Raw genomic sequence first — 21,401 nt, 5'->3', positions numbered from 1 at the left:
ATCAAGTTTCAGAAATAGATTATTTTTTAGAAAATAATGGCTTCCGTCCTCCTCACTGTTATGTGGCTCGTGTTGAAGAAACTCAACAATGCTGTCCCTGATGAGGCACTGCCAGAGAGGAGGGAACTCATCTCAGAGGACACTTCCTGCCTTTCCAGTCTTAGTCTTAGAGTTTGGAGTGGCCATGTTTGAGCAGGCTTATTTGTGGAGATGTAGGAAAGGCTTCGAGTCTATCGAGCACAGGGTGACATAATGCGTGCAGATTTTAGACTTAGTACACCTGGTGCTATAGGCTGGTCTCCAGCCTGCCGTGTAGCTAGGGACCTTCTCTCTGGCTACAGCCCCTGAGCCCTGGGATTACAGGTGTGCATCCCACGCCTGCTTCAGGCAGGCAGGCGCCCTTCCTTCTAACTGAGCTCTGCCTCAGTCCACTCCTGTCTTTATCTAGCCTTCTGACCCAGGAACACTTTAGTTCCTTCCTGGCACAAAGGTTCTAGAGCCAGCCATGCTGCTCTCTACCTGTCCTGTCTTATATAAACTGCTCAGTTTCTCCGTGCCTCAGTTACTCATTTGTATACAGACTGAGATTGGGCCTGACAAAAGAAGAAAGTGTGGTTGCAACTGCTAATGTTGGTATCTGAATATTACTTTTCTTTCTTGTTTTTCCTCCCAAATTACACATTGCCTTTTTTTCTTCTCTTTTCTTTCTTTTTTTTTTTTTTTTTTGATGAAGGGGTGGAAACAGGCATGTGTGACTACCTGAGTTCATTTACTGAGTATAAATGTACTGCCTTTTTGCCAAATTTAGGTATAGCAAATGAAAGTACACTCTGTGTGTGTGTGTGTGTGTGTGTGTGTGTGTGTGTGTGTGTGTAAAGTAAGGTAACACTGACACCAATACTTGTTTGGTTTGGGCACATGATTTATCTGTTTATTTCTCAGCACCAAGGCCACTCTTCAAGGTATGTTCACAAAATAATTACTGTGTGTTGTAGTAAGCATTGTGCTTTCTAACAACGTCCTTAACAGTATGCATATGCAATGGTAGCCAGTATCAGCTTTCCAAATTCGGCAAAACTTGCAGTGTTTGTAGATAGTAGCATCTGGTACTCAGTTTGTGAAATGTCTTTTGTTAAGTTTAACTTTTGCTAGGCATTGTGGTGCAGGACTAGTAGGCCATCCGAGTACAGTCAGTCTCTGAGAAAAAGGGAAAGCTTAACTTTTATCTAGGAGATAAGAGGTTAGAAACATTTTGCATTTTAGGACTGCTAGCTATACTGACTGGCAAAGAGGAGTAGTGTGCAAGCTCTCATACTCTGTGTGCTTGGAAAGGACAGAGGGCATGAAATAAAAGGGTAGTAGGCCTTAAGACATTAGTAACTGGGACTCAAGAAGTGGCTCAGGGTTTACACATGGCCTTGCTTTCTCTATCACAGAGCTCAAGTCAGGTTCCCAGTACCTATATCAGATGACTCCCAGGGAATCCAACACCTTCTCTTGGCCTCTGAGAGTCCCTTCCCTCCAACAATGGTTGGTGTACATGTACACACACACACACACACACACACACACACACACACACACACACACAGGACATAGCAGGAAGGCATTGAGCTCTGTACTTAGGAAGACTGAATGTGACTGGTACAGTGAACAGGATGTCCACATGTGTTATATTAAAAAAACATTTGGATAAAGTTGTAAAAATACAAGAAGCACTTTGGGAGACATCAGGATAAAATTTGGAGAAGTATTTTATGCCTGATTAATGACTAGCCAAAAGAATAAAATCATGGTAGTGCTGTCAGAACTTCGATGATCAAATACTGCATTCATAGAAATATTTAAGCATATGTGACTTGCAAAGAATATTTGTATATGGACACATTTAATAGGACCTCAATTCTATATAGTAGCAGGCCTAATTATTTTTATTTTGTTTATTTTGTTTTTATGTGCATTTTGCCTGCATGTATGCCTAGGTACCACATGCATGCCTGGTACCTATGGGGTCAAGAAGAGGGAGTTACAGTCAGTTGAAACCACCATGTGGTACTAGGAATTGAACCTGGGTCCTATCAAAGAACAGTCAGTGCTCCTAAATGCTGAGCCATCTCTCTAGGCCCACCAAAGTTTGATTCGAGAAAGAGAGGAGGGAGGGAAGGAGGGGAGGGGTGTGTCTGTGGATATGTAGATACTATGCAAATCTAAATGTCACTGTGTCTATCAAATACTAGTCTAAGTGGCCAAATTCTCTTCTGTTCTAAAATAATACGGATTCTTTCATTCATTCAAAAAACATTTGTGATGCCTCCATATATCAGGCCCATGGCTAGGTGCTAAGACCAGACAAGACACTGGCCCAGAGTTTTCCTTTTGAAGACCAAGAACCTAAGCCTCGGTGCCATCCGCAGAGGATTACACTGCACCAGGGTGGGAGCAAACTGCTAGAGGACCAAGAACCTGAGTCACACTCACCCTTCTTTGTTATTTGTATCACAATGTTCTGTCTTCCCTATCCCTACACAACTCCAGAGCGTGTGAAGGTCCTGGTGACATACAGGACACAACACACTGATCACAGGTGATGATGATGAAAGAGTCACATTAACTTTACGGATAGCATGTGGCTGCTGTACATGCTAGTGTAAGATTATTAAAGTATAAAGTGTAATGTAAAACACATACAACGTGCACATCAAAAAGACCTAAAGCACTCTGGAGGCAGGGGAGGAACATCTCTAAGTTTGAGGCCAGCTTGGTCAAACAGTTGAGTTCCAGGATGGCCAGGGCTTCACAGAGAGAAAAACGAAGAAACAAACAAAAACCCACAAGCAAATGTAAAAATATTTAGTTATGAAGTACAACAGTGAAAGAAGAGAAAATGGATACACTGAGGAAAGTATCAGGATTGCCACTGTTCTAGGCACCACAACTTAAGACTACACAGAAAACAACAGAGATGAAGATTCAGCTAGGAGAAAACGTACGATTGCATTTAAGTCAAACACAGTAAGACAGATCAATTCCTAAACCTTCAGAAGAACACTCACCCAAGCATGCACACAAGCAGAGAGAGGGGCTGCTCCAAGAGCTGGATACAGCCCAGGCAGGGCACTTCCCTGGCAGGCATAAGCTCAGGTTCCACCCCTAGCACGGAATGGGGAAAAGGGTGTGTGTTGGGGGAAGAGTACAGAAAGTGTAAAATGTAAGGAACCTACAAGAAGGCAACAGACAGGCCCATCTTCACTCTCTATGCAAGAAAAACAGAATCGGACAGGACAGTCAGTCTTGGAAAGAAGAAAGGCGTTCATCCTCCAGTGCCAAGGAGGGCAATAAGGAGCTGGTAAAAATGAAAGTCTAATGTGCTGCAGACTGCCTCAGAGGCACGGCAGTGGATGTTGACATGTGTTTGTTAGCGATTAAATACAACTGTGGATGCTGTAATCATGCTGCTGCTTCTTCCTTTATCAAACTAAACCACAAGGTTGGTCAAGGTGCTGCACATCTCTTTATCCCAAGAACCAGGAGTGCTGAGGCAGGAGGATTGCAGCAGTAACAAAAATAATATGGCTACAAAGACATGTGTGATATGATATGTGATGGCTGTCAGATGGCACTCGAAAGTGAATCATGGGGTTAGGGATTTAGCTCAGTGGTAGAGCGCTTGCCTAGCAAGCGCAAGGCCCTGGGTTCAGTTCCCAGCTCCGAAAAAAAAAAAAAAGAAAAAAGAAAAAAGAAAAAAAAAAAAAAAAAGAAAGTGAATCATGTCTCTCTCTGAGTGAGGTCAGTGAGGTCAGAGGGGTTCAGCTTGCGCTGCACCTGGAGTGTCTATGGATGTCCTGGGTTCCAAGTCTAAAGAGAAGATTTATTTCCAGACCACATATTCCTTACATCTATGGCCTGACTGATGGACACACTTTGTTTTGTTTTCAGATAGGATCTTGCTATGCAGCCCAGACTGGCCTCACACTCACATCTGACACCTGAAGGTTATCTTACAGTGTTTGTAGTGAACTGACATTTTGTTTGTGACTCCCAAAACAAGGCCAGATATGAAGTTTTCACTTGTGGTGTCGCCTCAACAAGTTTCAATGTCCATTGTGGATTTTTACATTTAGGATGCTCAATCTATGTTAGGTCTGAACTTTTTTTTAAAAGTCTTTTTTTTTTTTTTTTTTTTGGTTCTTTTTTTCGGAGCTGGGGACCGAACCCAAGGCCTTGTGCTTCCTAGGTAAGCGCTCTACCACTGAGCTAAATCCCCAGCCCCTTTAAAAGTCTTAACAAGAAGAATATGAAAGGATTCAGGTGCTATTTTCTACACTCATTTAATAAAATGTTTTATCTAGAAGCATAATAACAATTAGGAATAAAGACTTACCAAAGAAAGGCACACATGGTGGATTAATAGACCTGAGTTTTGCCAAATATTTCTTATAGTGATCTTCACTCAACTCATGAGCTTCTTCTAAAATTTTCTTTTGTCTACTTGGTATTTGCTATAATAATAAAATTAAAAGTCAGGAGGGCTCACTTTTACAGGAACTGCAAATCTTGCCAAAACAAACAAACAAACAAAAAACCCCCAAAAAACCCAAAACCAACCAAACAAAAACTCAAAAGAACAGCTAACCATTATGGCCCATTCACAATCACTTTTGACTCCAAGAATGTTAATACTGTTTTTACTTTTAATTTATAATATATATATTTTGAGACAAGGTCTCAGCATGTATCTCTGGCCAGGTTGGAATTCATTATGTAGGTCAGGTTGGCCCCAAAGCATGGAGATCCACCTGCCTCTGCCTCCCCAGTGTTGGGAATAAAGGCTTGAAGGACCACACCTGGTTAACTTTGAAAAAAACCTTCCTCATATACTTTAGAACAAGCTTAAAAGTGTGCATAATCTACTCTATCTTGTCATCTGTCCTACAATTTACGTGAATGTTTAACTGAGCATTACACGTGAGCTGCTGAACGTAGGTCAGCAAGTGGGCTCAGCACAAGCCTGGTGATCTGAGCTTGACCCCAGATCCCATCAAGAGGGCGGAGGGAACCTACTTACTCCACAACATTCTTTGAACCACCAGATGTGCCTATGGCAGACACCTGAGTGCACACGCAAAATTAAGAAAATAAAATGCTGATTGTTTTTCTTCTAACAAGTTGGAACCTATGAATGAATTTTAAGGAGAGCACTTAATTTTAAAAGAGAAAACAATTCATTATGAAATTTAGGTAAGTTCAATATTTAACCTAGAACTGAAAAAAACAAATGAGACATTTAAGTATTAAGTATCATAACAGTTAACATTCTGATTTTCCATTTATATCAGCAGGTATTAGTTATACACTGGCAGGCTTCATTACAACATCTGCATATATCTCCCTCTCCCTCTTCCCCACCTCTCTCCCTTTCTTTTGGTGATCCAGTGAGTAAATTACAGTTGCTTATAGGAGCATGGGTGAGGGGCTATTTATGAACCCAGGACCTTACCTGTAGTTATACTACTGAATAATATGTCTCTCCCTCTCTCAGCAACCACTAACCACGGCGACATGCTGTGGAAGAGATGGGACCTTATAATCCCCACCCAACTGCCATGACATCATGCTGATGGGCAGTTCTGTACAGGCGTTATGCTGAGGATCACAGACTGAGTCTATAATAGTCATGTCATACAATTCCTAAGTTCATTTTAAAACACATGTACACACTTACCTCAAATGTGTGGTCCAGTCTGTAAACAGGTGACGAGTTCATAGCACTAACAACTTCCAGGACACCATTGAAGTTGTTCAGCTCTTGAAAGACTTGTAGAATCTCAATTATTCGACTCACTACTGCTACTCTTTCTTCTAAGTTCTCTGTTTCTACAATACATCTAGAAATTGAAACAAACTAGAAATGAAAATTTTTATTTCCCTAAAACTATGATTCAAAGTGTTCAGTCTGACTACAGAAAGACATATTTACACTAATGGGCTGGACAGGAGACTGCAGAGAAAGGCACTGGGAGCTGCTCTTTTCTGACACCTACACTGTGATGGAGACAAGCATTTTCCTCCTTCCCTAGTGCATCCTCTGTGTCCGCTGTAAAATCTCACCAGATGTGAGTCTCTGTCATGAGGTGTGCTCTAGGCATGTTTACTCTAGAACCTTTGCTTCCTTTGTGTGTGCACACACATGATCCTATTACAGTGATTCATTTCTCTGCCTGAGAGATAAATCTATCACTCAGAAGTGTGCAATACCATATCCAGATTAATTTTGCTTTTTGATATATAGAAATAATTGGTTGTGTTTATAGAAATAGCTTTTAAGATAACCATTAGTATGTTGCAAAGTTGAGATGTTTTACTTAAAATTAAGTAATACTGGCAAGCAGGGTAGCTGATGGTATGGTATTACCATGCATGGGCTCTGGACTTAATTCCCCAGAGCAAGAAGCAAACAAAATACACTACCTTGAGCCAAAAAAAAAAAAAAAAAAAAAAAAAAAAAAAGCACTTTTTCCACAATATATAATATTGGTTTATTATATATAGTATGATATGGCATATGTAGTATATGTTATATCTTTATTTTCATATCAAATAGGCCAGCACTTGGATGGCTAAGGCAAGACTGCCAATACATTGGTTTGAACCACACACTGAGCTCCAGGATTGCCTGGTCCACACAGACAGACCTTGGATCAAACTCAAACACTCAAACACACACACACACACACACACACACACACAATTGCCTAGTTAACACAATCTTTCTATTTAAGAGAACTTTTTACGTATTAATAATAAATTGTCAGTTAAAAAAATTTAAATCGAGTTTTCAGTGACATTAATAGTTTATAATTTAAGAAATTTAGTTCAAAACTAAGTACACATTAAATGTTTAAAATGTAAAGCCAGCCTTAGATTATATTATTTCTTGATGAGGCTAATATATAATATAATACTAAGAATAAAACCTCTATACTTAAAACCATCAAAGGATATGGCTTATAACATTAAACATGCTAACATTTAAAGAATTATGTACAAATATTCTGCCTCCCTTATTAGGTGAGTAATTAAGAACACATGAGACAAGCATGCTTTCTATCTTAACTCGTCTGGTTACCAAGTATAAAGATTAAGGTCAGTGCTCTTGGGTCCAATTCTGCTGAACTTGTGGCTCAGGACCACTGAGATGAGTAGAGAAGACTCTGTCACTGAAAACGAGTGTGATGCTCTCCTTCCCTTACTGGACGACTAGAGACCGGAAGGACACTGCACGCTCTGCCGTTAGTTACACTCTCTTCCCCAGGGTGACATGTTTCAGTAACTATGGTAAGAAAGGGCCTCTGTGTGTTTAAATATATCAAGTTTAAAATGAAACCAGGACAACATTGTGGGGGAAAATTCCCGTTCTTTCTTCTTAGAGGTATTCTGTCTCTGACCTCAGAGACAACTGTAGCTTTCTTTCGTGGACTGCTCCAGGCCTTCATCCACGCCACCAGCTACTTGTTCTTATAACACCAGTACCATCTGTGGACTCACATCTTTATTGAGAAAAACATATCCAGTCTACAAAGCTAAGGTGACAAGTCCCCAGTTATAAAAGTTCACTGACTTCTGGGCTTTATCAGATAGTGTAGTTCAGCTGATATACTCTAATGAAAACTATTAAAGCAGGCCACACCTACCCACCATAACTCAATACCTAAGAGTCTTTGGAGGTGGTCCTAAGAAAAAGCTACAAATGAAAAATTGTTAGGAAAATCTACAAATAATTTCTTTAAAAAAGGCAGAGTTTGGAGTATTTCAACCAAGATCACCCTCCTCTTCTTCCTTTGTCTAGAACAGTTGTTTGAGATTGTTGGAGAAAGAGCACCTAGTTCCAGCTTGGGATTTTGAGAGGCTGGGGTGCACACCTGGATAGGTTCCTACTCTGCTGAGTTAGGACTTCATTGAGTGCAGTCTTCATATTTATTTATTGATAATATTTATTTACTTAATACTTAAGATGTGCGGACCCCTCCCTTTGCCCAGTTATGGGCTGAGGCTGTAGGGTAATTAGAACGCTGAGAAAAGAGCTTTAAAGAGAGCTAGACTCATGTCCTCTCCAGAACTGTGGCACAAACAGCTCCCAACCTCAAACCATCTATAACAAAGGTATGTTCAGGACAGTGGAAGTTGTTATGAAAGGCAACTGGGAAGAAATCTGGAGATATAAGGAAGATACAGAGGTGTTGTGGTTCGCCCTGGATTTATCTGTATTTTGATGCCAATTCCACTGCCCCAAGGACAGCTGCCTAGTCACTACTCAGGACTCAGGTGACTTCACCAGAATCTTCTCCCCAATGAATTTGTAAAGCACAGGTGAGGGGCAGGTACAGGATAGAAGGAGGCCTGTCATTGGAGGAAAAGGAAGGATGGGCAGGAGAGAAGTTTGACGTTAGAGGAGGAGACTGGAACAGAAAGGAGGAAGAGAGGAGGGAGAGGGCAAGAAGCCATGGCAGGTGATGTTAAGATTCCGCTCTGTGTATTTACAGGTTGTTATTAATGTTCCTAAGGGATGGATGATACTGGGCTTTGTATGTTTAGGTGGGAAATTATATCTTATCAATTGGGTCAAAGATTATTGTGTTGTGTGTTCATTCATGTAGCGATTTAAGTGTAAGGGAGGTGTGGGCCGCCACGGAGTAGGGATGTGTGCTTCTGACAAGATATCCGGTAGCTATCTTGGGGTACTACGGTGCCAGACCTAGCAAGGTAAAAGACAACAATATTTTTTTCATTTTTTATATTTTTACAACAACACATAGGCTCAACTGTGTGTTAGCTATTTGCTGAAGCAGGGAGATAGATAAGGTTAGAACAAATATCAGTTATTAAGGACCTTAGAAACTTTACTTCCAAGGAACTAGAATTTCATTGGTTTATTCTGTACAGCAATCTGTGCTAGCACGGAACTGTTCACAACAAAGGAGTGAAGATGGAAATTAGTACTGTAACACTTAGAGCTGGGGGTGCAGTCTGGGAGAGAGTGAATGTGAGCCATCTGGAACCAGTCTTCCCAAAGTAGTGACTGTGGGCATCCCACATCTACCTGCTTAGGCCACATCACGTTTAAGTAGCAAAGGAAAAGCTGTGGAAGGCAGAGGGCAGTTCTGAAAGTTGCTATATCCATTATGAAGCGTGTAAAGAAATAAAAAGTACGACCTAGCCAGTGGGGTAATAAAAGCAGGGAGCAGAAACTGCCTGTTTGAATGACTAGATGTAAATTAACTGAAATATTTCAAAGTCGCCATTAGAGAGCATGGTCACAGAGCTAAAGAACAACCTGGTAAAGAAGCACGGGAGAGAACACTGTGACAATATCTAGAGAGAGAGCAGGAAAGAATAAAAATTGTAACAGAACCAAACGGAAACTTGGGAGTGAGAGATGGAGGGCAGCGCCCAGCGACAGATGTGAGCGACAGCGTAGAAAGAACGATCTCAGGACAGCTGCTTCTCAAGCCACACAATAAACCCTGCGTGTCTGCTCTGAGCCGACCCAGAAACACCAAAGGGGTCCCCAGGCTGAAAACAAGGCCCCGATGGCAATCTCAGTCCACACAGAGACCATCAGTAAAGGTGCCTGTAACTATAAAAACACTGTAAACACCCATTCTTTCCTCTTACCGTGTCTAATAAGCCACTAATTTAATGTGTATGAATGTACTTTTGAGTCTGTAGTATAAAATGTAATATACTGTCAACAGAAGAGGACATGAGTGGATGAAAAAGGCTCTGTAAGGTTAAGATGGTGACAGCAGATGGCAACGTAATCCCAGTAAGGAAGCACTGCTGGGTTTGCACCATTAATTAGGTCTATACGAATGCAGACGAATGCAGACGGGAGCAGTGAGAGACGTGTGGGAGGAAGGAGTGTCTGCCTGCTAGAGGAAAGCTGCAGCCCAACGGTGGCTCCAGGCAACCATTCAAAACCAAAACACCAGTGAGATTCAAATGCACATTAGAACACTTAGGTTACAAGAAAGGGGGAAGAGGTGCTGTACAGAAGCAAACCAGCCCCAATCCGTAACCTGCCCACAGCCACAGAAAAAAATGTGCACAGCACTTACTTCTCAAACCACAGAGTGAGGTTGGTGGTGTGCCGAATCATTTTCAGAAGGTTAGGAGAGTTAATTTCTTTATCTTCTTTTGTCCACACACTTCCAACTAATTCTGATGGCTGCACAGCTCTAAAATCATCAACATAAAATGGCACATCACATTTCTCCTGAAGTATACAGTTTACTACATAAGAGAAACTAAACTACTTCTAGAAGGGCTGCTCTTTTATCAATAGGAAGTTGGTGAAAACAAGGAGTATTTATAATTTTTTATGTTTTCAGATTAGAAATATTTTGGCAGACACTCTTGCAATCCAATTATTCCTCGCTGGTTTGCTTTAAAGGCAGTGTCTCCCATGTAGCCCAGCTAGGCCCTTACTCCCTGTGCCCAGCACCCTGAGTGCCGCACTGCTGCACACATCACCCAGTGCTTATGCCTAACGCACACTTCCGCGTACCGTCCTCCCTAGCTCTTCCAGACGTTATCTGCTAGGTTAGGACGGGAAGGCAGCCACTTCAATGGCATCGGTGAGTAACCAGCGAGGCACAGCGATTACTAATTCAGTCTTGGTTGGCTTTTGCTCTTACAGTGGGTAGAAAAGAAAACCCACCCTGCAAAAGTGTCTGAGAACGAACTGTAAAATTCTCACATTATCATTTGGGAACCATGATAAATGTAGGTGCAAGGATTTATAAATTTAGCTCTTTTTCTCATTTTGTGATTAATAATTTTGAGGTTCTAAATAAAATTTCAAACCAGAAACATGTTTTTCGGATAGTTTTATCAATGAATAATATTAAACTATAAGGGGCCATGGCTGGCCGAGACGTAACTGTAGCTCACTGGTGGCTCTAGTTTGCACTGTGGAGCACTAGTCTCTATGTGGCTGCTTTGAGCTCGGTCTATAATCACACACACACTGGAAACCTCACGACCCACAAGTTAGTACAAGCTGCAGCCAGCAAATGGTGCTGCCAGGATTTGAACCAAGCTTACCAAGCAGGGGTAACTGAAAGAGCATAAAGGTAAGCAGATCAGTAATGCCTGAGGGGGCAAAGGACCAGACTGACTGCAGCACCTGATGCTGCACACACACACCGCCCCCTCTGCATCTCATGACAACACTAGAAGACAAAATGTACTCCACTTCTACAATGAACTCAGATAACTTCTGAGCTTGAATGTTGAATAACATACCGGTATAGATCTGATTCAAGTAAAGTGAGTTGTCGAGCAATTTCTATTGGGTGTAGGGTGAGCAAGTCAAAAGTCTCTATATGCCCAGGTCTGCTTATGTGCCACTCAACTGTGGGAGGTGAATTCTGAAATGTAATATTATGACCTGGGCCATTGTCTCTTGCAATTTTTTTCCTTTGGATTATCTTAGTGATGGATTCGACCCATTTTTTCATTGCTTTACCTGAAATACATTTTAACAAACATTTAAATACTCTTTAACACTTTGTTTTTAAAAATGTTTCAAGTAAGACAAGTGATACAGGAATAAATCATTACTATAAAGTTCAAATGAGCAAAGCAGATCCTGTAAGTCCCTCCCCAATCTCCTCATCCTTTCCACACAGGTAATCACTGTGAATAGTGTGAGGTCAAGCTAGACCTTTCCTAGACACATTCTAAAAGTAATTTGATTTTTTGCCTCCAACATTTTGAATCTTAGTTCAAAATACTAGTTTCACATTCATATTCCATATAAAATGAAAGATTAACAAGAATAAGTTCCATACATTCACATATCTAACTAATACTGTACTTTATAACCCAATTATGAGGACTGATTCATCATATGTTTCTATTTTTGTGTGCCTATGTACTTACAGGAAATAATCTATGTAACCCTGTACTTTCTGATTTTTTTTTTCAATTTCTTTTTTTTTTTTTTCCGGAGCTGGGGACCGAACCCAGGGCCTTTCGCTTCCTAGGCGAGCGCTCTACCACTGAGCTAAATCCCCAACCCGTATTTTCTGATTTTCATGTTGACTGGACAATGGATATAAAACCAAATTTGTCTAGGCAAACTTGGGAGTCATATAATCACAGAATTTTTAAAGTAAGGGAAACTCTGAAGATAATCAACTGTAGTTTCTCATGCTTTTTCATAAGTAAACTGAATGAATCTAAAGAGTCAAAATTATATTTCTGATTAGTGGTGTTAAAAAGCAATCTGTCAGTGTGATATACTATCATCTCCTTGACTTGCTCTATTTACCTAACCATGCGCCTTTATCAACAAGTGTTGCAGTCGTAAAAGAATTCCAGCCTGTACCCAGGGTAAACAAAGTTTCAATTAAGTGTTCTAGCTTAGCCTGAGACTAACAGAACCAGTTCTGTAACAGATGACAGTATGCTGAGTCAGCAGCTGCCAATGCTGGGTTTTGTTGTTTTGTTTTCTGAGAAAGGGTCTCACTACTGTAGTCCTGGCTGTCCTAAAACTCACAGAAATCCTCCCCATCTGCCTCCTGAGTACTGGGATTAAAGGTATACTCCACCACACCCAGCCTAAATGCTATGTGATAAGAATGTTTAACATTTTTAAATTAGCTATAACGGCGTCAATTGACAGTAACCATATTGGTAATTTTATCACATATAAAAGTAAGAACTTAAGAAAAACATACCTCTTACTGTTCCAATAAATTCCTCCATTCTCTGTAAAAGGTCTACATCTCTTTCAAAGTCATAGAAATGGTGCTCCACCCAGTGCCGACACACGTTTAACACCCTGTGCATTGATGCAACACAGAATCAAACATTAAATGTACCCGCTGAGACTGGCGAGCGGTCTCCTAAAGCTGTAAGGACTCGGATAAGACTTAACCCACTCCGTTTGCTCCCCTTCACCTTTGCTTAGCAACAGTTTTCAAACATTTCCACTTTTTTCCCCCAGGGCTTTGTTTTTCCCAAGACAGGGTTTCTTTGTGTAGCCCCGGCTGTCCTGGAACTCAGAGATTGGCCTGCCGCTGCCTCCCAAGTGCTGGGATTGGCCACCACTGCCCAGCTTTGAGCCTGTAGACGGTCTTCAGTACAGTCTTACCTCAGCTGTACAGGCTGGATATACTCCTTTCTAAACCTTTTCAGCTCTGCGCTCAGGGGCTGATCTCCATTCTCTATAGCTATGCGATCAGCTTCTGTTGGCTCAGGCTCTGGAATTTCAAATCTAACAGAAAACAGAAAAAAAAAAATAACAAAAATATTATATCAAATCCAAATTCCCAAACTTTTATTTATACTTATCAGTACAATCAAGAGAATAATGTAAGAAATTACTACAGATACAGACACATCAGTGAAAATCCACTTTTATAAGGTAAAAGCTAATGATAATTTTTTTAAAGTTAATATTTTAAAAAGTTAGTTTTGCCAACAGCTAAAACTAACTAGAAGCAAAATAAAAATACATGTAAAATTTAAAACAAGTGAGGCTAATGTCCATTTTTAGTTGTAGAGAACTCTTAAATCAGTACATATAATTTTAAGGGTGACTAATGATTGAAACTTGATTCTTTTTTTTTTTTTTTTGGTTCTTTCTTTCGGAGCTGGGGACCGAACCCAGGGCCTTGCGCTTCCTAGGCAAGCGCTCTACCACTGAGCTAAATCCCCAGTCCTGAAACTTGATTCTTGATTGTTCTTTGTGTAGATAAAAATATTTTCCTTGATAAAAGCATTTGCTCACTGACAAGATTCATTTAATTCAATATGTCATAATTTGAAAACTTGTTTAGAATGTGTGAACCATTAAAATTTGAATTTCTAGTGTCTCATTATTTTAAAGACATGATTTGATATAGTTCAGGGGAACCTTAAACTTCTTTAAATCTTAAACAGTTAAAGATGACCTTGAACTCCTACTCCTCCTGCTTCTACCTCCCAAGTTCTCAGTTATAGGCACATGCCCAGCCTAGATTCTAAGTCATCCATATTGATATAGCTTTTTAACTTGGCCAATTCAGACTGGGAACACTGCTTAGACTGAACCAAAGCCTTTAGCTTTAAGCACTATGTCAATGAGAATTTTTGATTATTTAAATAATCAAAGTTAGCTTTTATTTTAAGAGTTCAACTACAGTTAAGCTTATTAACACATTTATGGGAAATATCTTAATTGCTTCAAAAATAGAGAACTTGAACACTTAAAATCAACAGACCTTTCTATTAGAAGATTCAGTAGTTCTTGAGGTTTGCAAAATGATCTGTATGTTGTAAGAAATGTCCGAACAAAATTTGGATCTAGGAAGAAAAAGGAAAAATATTAAAGTCTTGTGTAAGCAATGATTAAAACTATTATTTTCAGTTTCAAAAGAGATCAAATACTCAGTCTTAAAAAGTCCCCACAGATCTTACCATGGAGACAACTGTAGATTTTAAAATGTACTTACTGCTAGCTTCAGTTGCTTCCTAAAGCAGTGGCCCTGTCTTAAACTCATCACTGGCAAGAAATATGCAGCGAAGAAAAGCAAGGGCAAGGAACTGAACCAGGTTTCCATTTGCTCCCAGAATCTCAAAGCTTCACCTGTTGGTTCATTTACCTTGTGGAGATGTAGCAGCAGTGACCTACCGGTCGCCTGACATGCAGTTCAATGAACTACATTTCCCAGTTTCCTTTAGATCATGAGAACAGAGCATAAAACCAGAGAGCCAATGTTACAAAGCAGTAGGGTAAGCGTGTGCATGCGCGCGCGCGCACACACACACACACGCACAGCTCAGTCAGAGCAGGAGGCTCTTCTTCCACAGCCCACACACATCTCCATGGAGGCCAACTGAGTCAGATGACTCTCCTAGTCTTGCCTCCTTGTATCTTTTCCTTGACAATAATAGGAGAAAGGTTCCTTCCAGGTTAGAAAGGTAGCTCACTATCTATGATCAGCAAAGAAGACCCTAGGCTATTTTCTCCTGCATGAGGAAGCAACAGTAGCAACAACAGCACCCACAGCCATTTCTCTGGGTATGACCGCACGGCTTCAGTCTCCGCAGAAGCAGAGGCAGGCATGTCTCTGGGAATTGGAAGCCAGCTGGAGACGCACAGTAACTGTCCAACAACACCACTCACTTCTACAACTCAGATTTTTCTAAGGTCCACCCACAATTAGTCTAAAGTCTTTAAAAGACTTGAGTCTCTTGTAGGAACATTTCTCATTCTTTTGTTTATTTTGTTTTTTATTGGATATTTTTTATTTACATCTCAAATGTTACTCCCTTTCCTGGTTTCTTGGCCATAAGCCCCCCATCCCATCTCCCTCTCCTTCTTCTATAAGGGTGTCCCTCCTCCCCAACTACCCCCCCCCCCCAAGATACAATCCACAGACCACATGAATCTCAAGAAGAAGGACGGCAAAAGTGTGGATGCTTCAGTCCTTCTTAAGAGTGAGAACAAAAATATTCATAGGAGGAGATATGGAGACAAAGTTTGGAGCAGAGACTGAAGGAACGGCTATTCAGAGCCTGCCCCACCTGGGGATACAGCCCATATAAATAGCCACCAAAACTTAGATAAGACTGATGAAGTCAAGAAGTGCATGCAGACAGGAGCCTGATGCGCTGTCTCCTCAGAGGCTCGGCCAGAGCCTGACAAACACAGAGGGAAATGCTCTGTTAGCAGCCAACCATTGAACTGAGAACAGGGTCCCCATTGGAGGAGTTAGAGAAAGGATTGAAGGAGCTAAAGTGGTTTGCAACCCCATAAGAACAACAATGCCAACCAACCAGAGCTCCCAGGGACTAAAGCACCACCCAAAGAGCACATGGACAGACCCATGGCTCCATTGCACGTGTAGCAGAGGGTGGCCTTGACATTAACATGGGTAAACTGACAAATTCACTGACAGCAGTAAATATACACACATTATTGTTAAAAATGTATAAAGTCTTTGACTAGGATAACGTTTAGTGAAGTTAGAAAACTGTTGATTCTAAGAACCCTAAGTTCAACTAAAATCACAAGTAATCCTTTTTACCTTAAACTAAAATCCGTGGCTTTATGACAAGATAGACTCTGATGTGATCTGCTGGCATTCATCATCAAGACAGTGAACGGATTTAACTGCCAAACAGCCCCGACTGAAAATACTGAATAATTTTTCACTTTGAAGAAAAACAATTATAGAACAAAGGGATATTATTGTGGGAGTTTTTTGCTTTTGAGACAGGGCCTCACTAGATATCCAGGCTGGCCTTGAATTCACAATCCTCTTGCTTTCGTCTCCCCAAGTGCTGGGGTTGCAGGCAGGTCTGACCATGCCTCCAACTAAAAACTCCTTTGGTTTTACTCAGGGTTTCTTCCTTTAGTTTATACCTCCTGAGGCTAGAGTGGGTTACTGGTAAAAGTGTTTTAAATACATAAAATCTTTTAATAATTTCCTTTTTGTTGGTATTTTATTGTTTGTCTTCAGTTACAGAGATCCTCAGTTAAAGACTAATGTCTCATCCAGAAGAAAAGATTTAAAAACAGAAGGCTGTACAAGATTTTAAAACAGAGGTATTTATCGGTACCATCACAGCCCTCCCTTTCAAGAATCTTCTTCCTGTTCTGCAAATCTGTTTGTAAGGTGAGGCTTCTCAAAATAGCACGTGTTTAGGAAGCAACAGAGGCCACGGCTGGGCTACTCGGCTGCCCTTGCTAGAGAGCTGTGTCCTAGATGAGGTCTCTGAGCATCTCTGGGCTGACTTCCACACTGCAAGTGTGCACCCATCTCTCCTCCAAGCCCAGGTTTACTTCAGGCTGGCAATCTAACATCACACTCAGAACTTCTTTTTTTTTTCCCCAATGCTACCCAGCGTCAGTCAGGCAAAAAGCTGTGAGTTTCAGATAGAAGAAAAGCAAGTGCTATGTTTTAAGAAAAGTATGGCTATTTTAAAGCGGGGTCTTCATCTTCCCAGGCTAGTAAGTGATGACCATGCTGGGAAAGCTGGGAAAGGGACCCTGCACTTCAGTGCCACAGCAGTCCAGCCGACCACATCAGTTCCCCGTGACTGCTGGAGAATATCCTCAACAGAGTTTTGACTTACATTTACAGTCAGATGCGTTCTGGGGAGGTAAACAGCTCAGGTCAGGAGTAACCAGACTCCATAGTGTCAGACAGACTAGGGGACCCACAGAAGAGCATGGCCATTCAGTTCCTGCTCTGGTGCTGTTCTCTCAAGGCAGATAACCCTCCCACCCAGGACCAGAGGATTCCCATTAGCCTTCCTTAGCTCTGAGAGCCAAATATATAGAATTTATCGACGAATGATAGTGTCACTATGTGAGTTTATGTAAATGACTAATTCAGAATGCAGCTGTAACTGCTAAGCTGGTTAGAGGTACCAGAAGTCACTAGAAATGAGCAATCTAAGTGTGATCCTATAACTCGTGGAATGTTAGAAAGCAGCAGCTGTTCTTCCTATAACACTGTTCACAAGAGGAACTTCTGGTGCTGGCCAACGGAATAAATACTCCACAGTAACCACTACTGCAGCACGGTCTAACGTGACTGAAACTTTTTTTGTTCTTATCTTGGCTGGAAGCTAAAAGTAGCCTTGCCAAGAAGGGAGGGTGGGGTTTTTGTGGAACAACTAAAATACTCCAAGAAACTGGCAGAAGCTTAAGTACTTAACAAAAAGAAAAAAGAAAAAAACCAAAACTACCTATATTCCCATGCTGGTTTCAAAACACACACACACACACACACACACACACACACACACACACACACACACACACACACAGAGTTATTTTTTAATCTAAAGCAATGAACAATTCTTAATGAGTAACAAACTTATTTTGAGAGACCTTACCTGTATTGAAGTCAGGCCGAATCTGGCTTAAAGGTACAAACATGAACAAATACCCACTAAAAAGAAGGTAGCTCAATTTGACATAACCAAAGGCCAGTCTGGACATGTACTACTCAGACACACCCTTCCAACTTCAACACAAACAGCGAAGCTGACCCACCGGAGGTGACCTCCTCCCTTAACAGGGTCACAGTTTCTCTGTGTCTGCTTTTTCACACTCTATACAACGCCTACTGAAGCTAGTCTCAAGTTCGTGGTATAGGCCCAGGTTTTTTCATCTATAAGCTGTGGTTATTTTTATGTGATCTGTCTGTTTATCTTCTGAGATGGGATCTCATGTGTCTCAGATTGACCCAAAACTTACTATATAGCTGAGGATGGCTTTGAACTTCTATTCCTCCTGCCTCTGACTCCTGAGCGTTACATGCAGAGGTGACAGGCATGTGCCACCATGCCCAGACCATGAGGTGCCAGGGGTTGAACCCAGAGCCTTGTGCACATTAGGCAAGCATTCATCCACTGAGCCACAGCCCACACCATGGCTACTATTTTTTTGCTGGCCTTATAGCTGACTACAACCCCTTGTCAATTTTTTGTTATTTGGTATACAATAATTCAAAAATCTCCTGAACTTCAACTATATTTACATTATATCTAGTATTCAGAATACAGCATATTAAATTTGAGATCATCAATCTTCCTTTTTCTGTCCCTACTTTGATTTAACATTTGACATTTAATATGGCAAGGTCTTAAGACTTATGAAATATTTATTACATTAAAAAGCTATTATGCAGACCACCCCTCCCCCACCTGCCATGTGGAAGCCTGTTAATCAGGATGTCTGCTCATGTGATAACCCTCCTTTTACACAGCCATTTCAGACTTCAGGGAACAATGAGCTGCTCAGCGAGGACTTATAAACAACCACCTCTGCATTCCTTACAAAAGGAAACAGACGCTATGCTGACGCACAGACACTGAAAAAAATCCAAGGTTTAAAAATAGAACAGCACTGCCCTATAGATCAAAAATTGTTCAGAGACTTTAAAAGTTAAACGCCCACACTGAACTCGTGCAAGATACAGACCCAAATCTCATGTAGATTTCTTTTTGAGCACTTTATATCAAAGATAGCAATAAATCTATCAGAAGCAATCTTGAATTCATCTTTTACAAAAGGAGCGTCCCACAGAGAGGAAACAGTTCGGCACACCTCAGAGTTCTAGTTGTTATCCTTGCCCACTGTCATCGCCCACTCTCCATGGCCAGGACGCCAACCCCCTCTCTATGCACGTCGCTGCCTCTCATGACCAGCTGCAGTGAGGTGTCTACAGCGGCTCTGTCAAACGAGCTTCCTGCTCCCCTTCCTTCCCCTGTGACATTGCTTTGTGACTGCTTACTCTAGGTAAGGAAACTGTCTCTTCATATCACTGCCAAATTTAACATAATCCAACTGAGTAATTTTCCTGTCAGTATTCAGGGTGAATGCCCCAAAATTCAATCTAGTTGGTGAACTAGAAATACTAGAAATACTATGTGCTGAAATACTGGAGATGAAAGACAAGTCATCAATTAGACTATGTCACACTGCCATCACTATGTATGGCATCCGTCTTTAACTCACAATGATACACATGTACTCTTCCAGAGAGCATTATTTACAGAGTATACTACTCTGATAGCCCAATAACTGGGCTCTGTCAGGGAAAAACCTGGTGTTTTTTTTTTTTTTTTTTTTTTACAACATAACAAAGTAAAGTAAAATAACGAGGCTGAGTATAGGCCAGTGACAGAATGGTTTCCATGTCCAGAAATAAAAGAGATGATTAGAACCCAACTGCACACAGATCTGCTCATCACAATACTTAGAACTGACTCCCTATTTCAATTAAAAACAAAACTATATGTCTTTGTAGTATACCTGCATTTGCCCCAAATGAATAACTGTCATGAGAGTAATTAAAACTCCATTTTTATTATTCATCATGTGTAACTTTTTAAAAGGTGTTATCATATTAAAATAATTTTTAAAACTTTAGTTTGAAAGTGTCAGTGGGACATGAGTAGAAATTATATTTTGCTGAATAAAGAAATTAATCCCTAGAGGCTGGAGAGATGGCTCAGTGGTTAAGAGCATTGGCTGCTTTTCCAGAGGTCCTGAGTTCAATTCCCAGCAAGCACACGGTGGCTCACAACCATCTGTAATGGGATCTGATGCCCTCTAGTGTATCTGAAGACAGCAACAGTGCACTCACATACACACATACATTAAACAAACCAACAACAGCAAAAAGCCAGTACTTCTGAGAGGGACTGGAGAGAAGGCGCAGAGGTTAAGATCACCAGCTGCTCTGCTCCTGCAGGGAGCCGGGTGCGGTGCCTAACAACCATGTAACCCAAGTCCCGGGCAATCGGACGCCCTCTTCCCACACTTCTAGCACTATACAAACATGGAGCAGACATGTGCACAAAAACAGCAACAAAAACCTTTACAAATGCAATCTCATTAAATTTCAGTAAACTGGACTTCATCAAAACTGTATAAAGCTAGAAATTTAAGTGTTATATTAAAACCATGGAAAATATTACTTTATGCAAAAGCTAAAAATTGACAGCAGTGCAAATCATTAGGTATGTATGATGACATCATGAGAAAAGTAGCTTTGCACACATAAGGAGTAAGACTGCTGGACCACATAAAACTTACGACCTTACTGAAGTATCCTTAATGTATACTCATTCAAAATAAACAAACAAACAAGTGAGTTAGTTGTAGTTTAGAAGTGCTAATTATGAATTATTTCTGTCAAATACAGTAGCTTAAAAATTACAGAAATGTTTTAGAAGCAAATTGTAAATTTTACAATATATAAGTAATTAATAAATTTAATTTTTAATAGAAAAAAGAACACCTTGCTGCACTGAGGTAAAATTCATAGGATGAGTTACTCTAAACACTCTAAGGTTACTCAGGGCCAAGTCAGTCCCTGCAACTGCAGGGCTGCTGTCAATCCACAGGCTCATTTCTTTTAATTGAACTTGTATGATTTTTCCTTTGTTCTTTTCATAAAAATTAAGCAAACCATATGAGGATAAAGCAAACAGGTTTTAAATTCACAAGGATTTACAAACAAAGGCAACGTAGCAGGATAGACAACCTGACCTTTTATTGTTGAGAAATTACTTGAAAACCATAGCAAAGTACTGTTATGTGTTCTGATTTTAAACAGTGTAGGGAAGGCTGATGGTTGTGTGGATAGCTAGTTCATAGTTACTAAAGACTGTAGCTCTTTAAACAGCTTTGTATGTAACAAGAAAGGTAATCTATTTACCTTTTATGTAACTACTGGGCAGCTTCCATTTTCTTTTAAAAATTTTAATACTTCTTCATTCTTGAGTAATAAACACCCTGACTATAGTCCCTGGGTGAGAGTTTATAGTAACCCAGAACCCCAGACGAGGCTTCGCAGACTGCTCAACGTGCCCCAGCCCCTGTGCGC

At 40.7% G+C, this 21,401-nt stretch overlaps 2 protein-coding genes and 1 long non-coding RNA gene across 5 annotated transcripts in view; 2 read left to right on the top strand and 1 right to left on the bottom strand.

Annotated features, from left to right (window-relative positions):
• Arhgef33 (Rho guanine nucleotide exchange factor 33) overlaps nucleotides 1-17,578 on the top strand; it is a 127,831-nt gene extending 110,253 nt beyond the window's left edge. Inside the window, exon 16 of one of the 2 annotated variants that reach the window (XM_087554230.1) lies at nucleotides 16,515-17,578. In XM_087554230.1, coding sequence (XP_087410356.1) covers nucleotides 16,515-16,593 — 79 coding nt within the window. In that variant the 3' untranslated portion in view covers nucleotides 16,594-17,578. The remainder of the gene's footprint in view (nucleotides 1-16,514) is intronic. The other variant, XM_087554229.1, reaches the window with a different exon arrangement.
• Nucleotides 1-21,401, bottom strand: part of Sos1 (SOS Ras/Rac guanine nucleotide exchange factor 1) — an 80,020-nt gene that overhangs the window by 13,792 nt on the left and 44,827 nt on the right. For both annotated transcript variants that reach the window (XM_087553022.1, NM_001100716.1), the window contains 7 exons: nucleotides 14,271-14,352; nucleotides 13,160-13,282; nucleotides 12,744-12,847; nucleotides 11,305-11,527; nucleotides 10,116-10,235; nucleotides 5,723-5,885; nucleotides 4,382-4,499 (listed from right to left, as the gene is read on the bottom strand). In XM_087553022.1, coding sequence (XP_087409148.1) covers nucleotides 4,382-4,499; nucleotides 5,723-5,885; nucleotides 10,116-10,235; nucleotides 11,305-11,527; nucleotides 12,744-12,847; nucleotides 13,160-13,282; nucleotides 14,271-14,352 — 933 coding nt within the window. The remainder of the gene's footprint in view (nucleotides 1-4,381; nucleotides 4,500-5,722; nucleotides 5,886-10,115; nucleotides 10,236-11,304; nucleotides 11,528-12,743; nucleotides 12,848-13,159; nucleotides 13,283-14,270; nucleotides 14,353-21,401) is intronic.
• Nucleotides 726-6,072, top strand: LOC148005074 (uncharacterized). Its single transcript, XR_015622778.1, has 3 exons — nucleotides 726-838; nucleotides 2,173-3,655; nucleotides 4,309-6,072. It is a non-coding gene; the product is annotated as an uncharacterized LOC148005074 (long non-coding RNA).

Source organism: Rattus norvegicus, chromosome 6, assembly GCF_021556685.1.
Source record: "Rattus norvegicus strain SHRSP/BbbUtx chromosome 6, alternate assembly SHRSP_T2T, whole genome shotgun sequence".
NCBI classification, from domain to species: Eukaryota; Metazoa; Chordata; class Mammalia; order Rodentia; family Muridae; genus Rattus; species Rattus norvegicus.
This window is presented reverse-complemented; position numbering and strand designations above follow the sequence as displayed.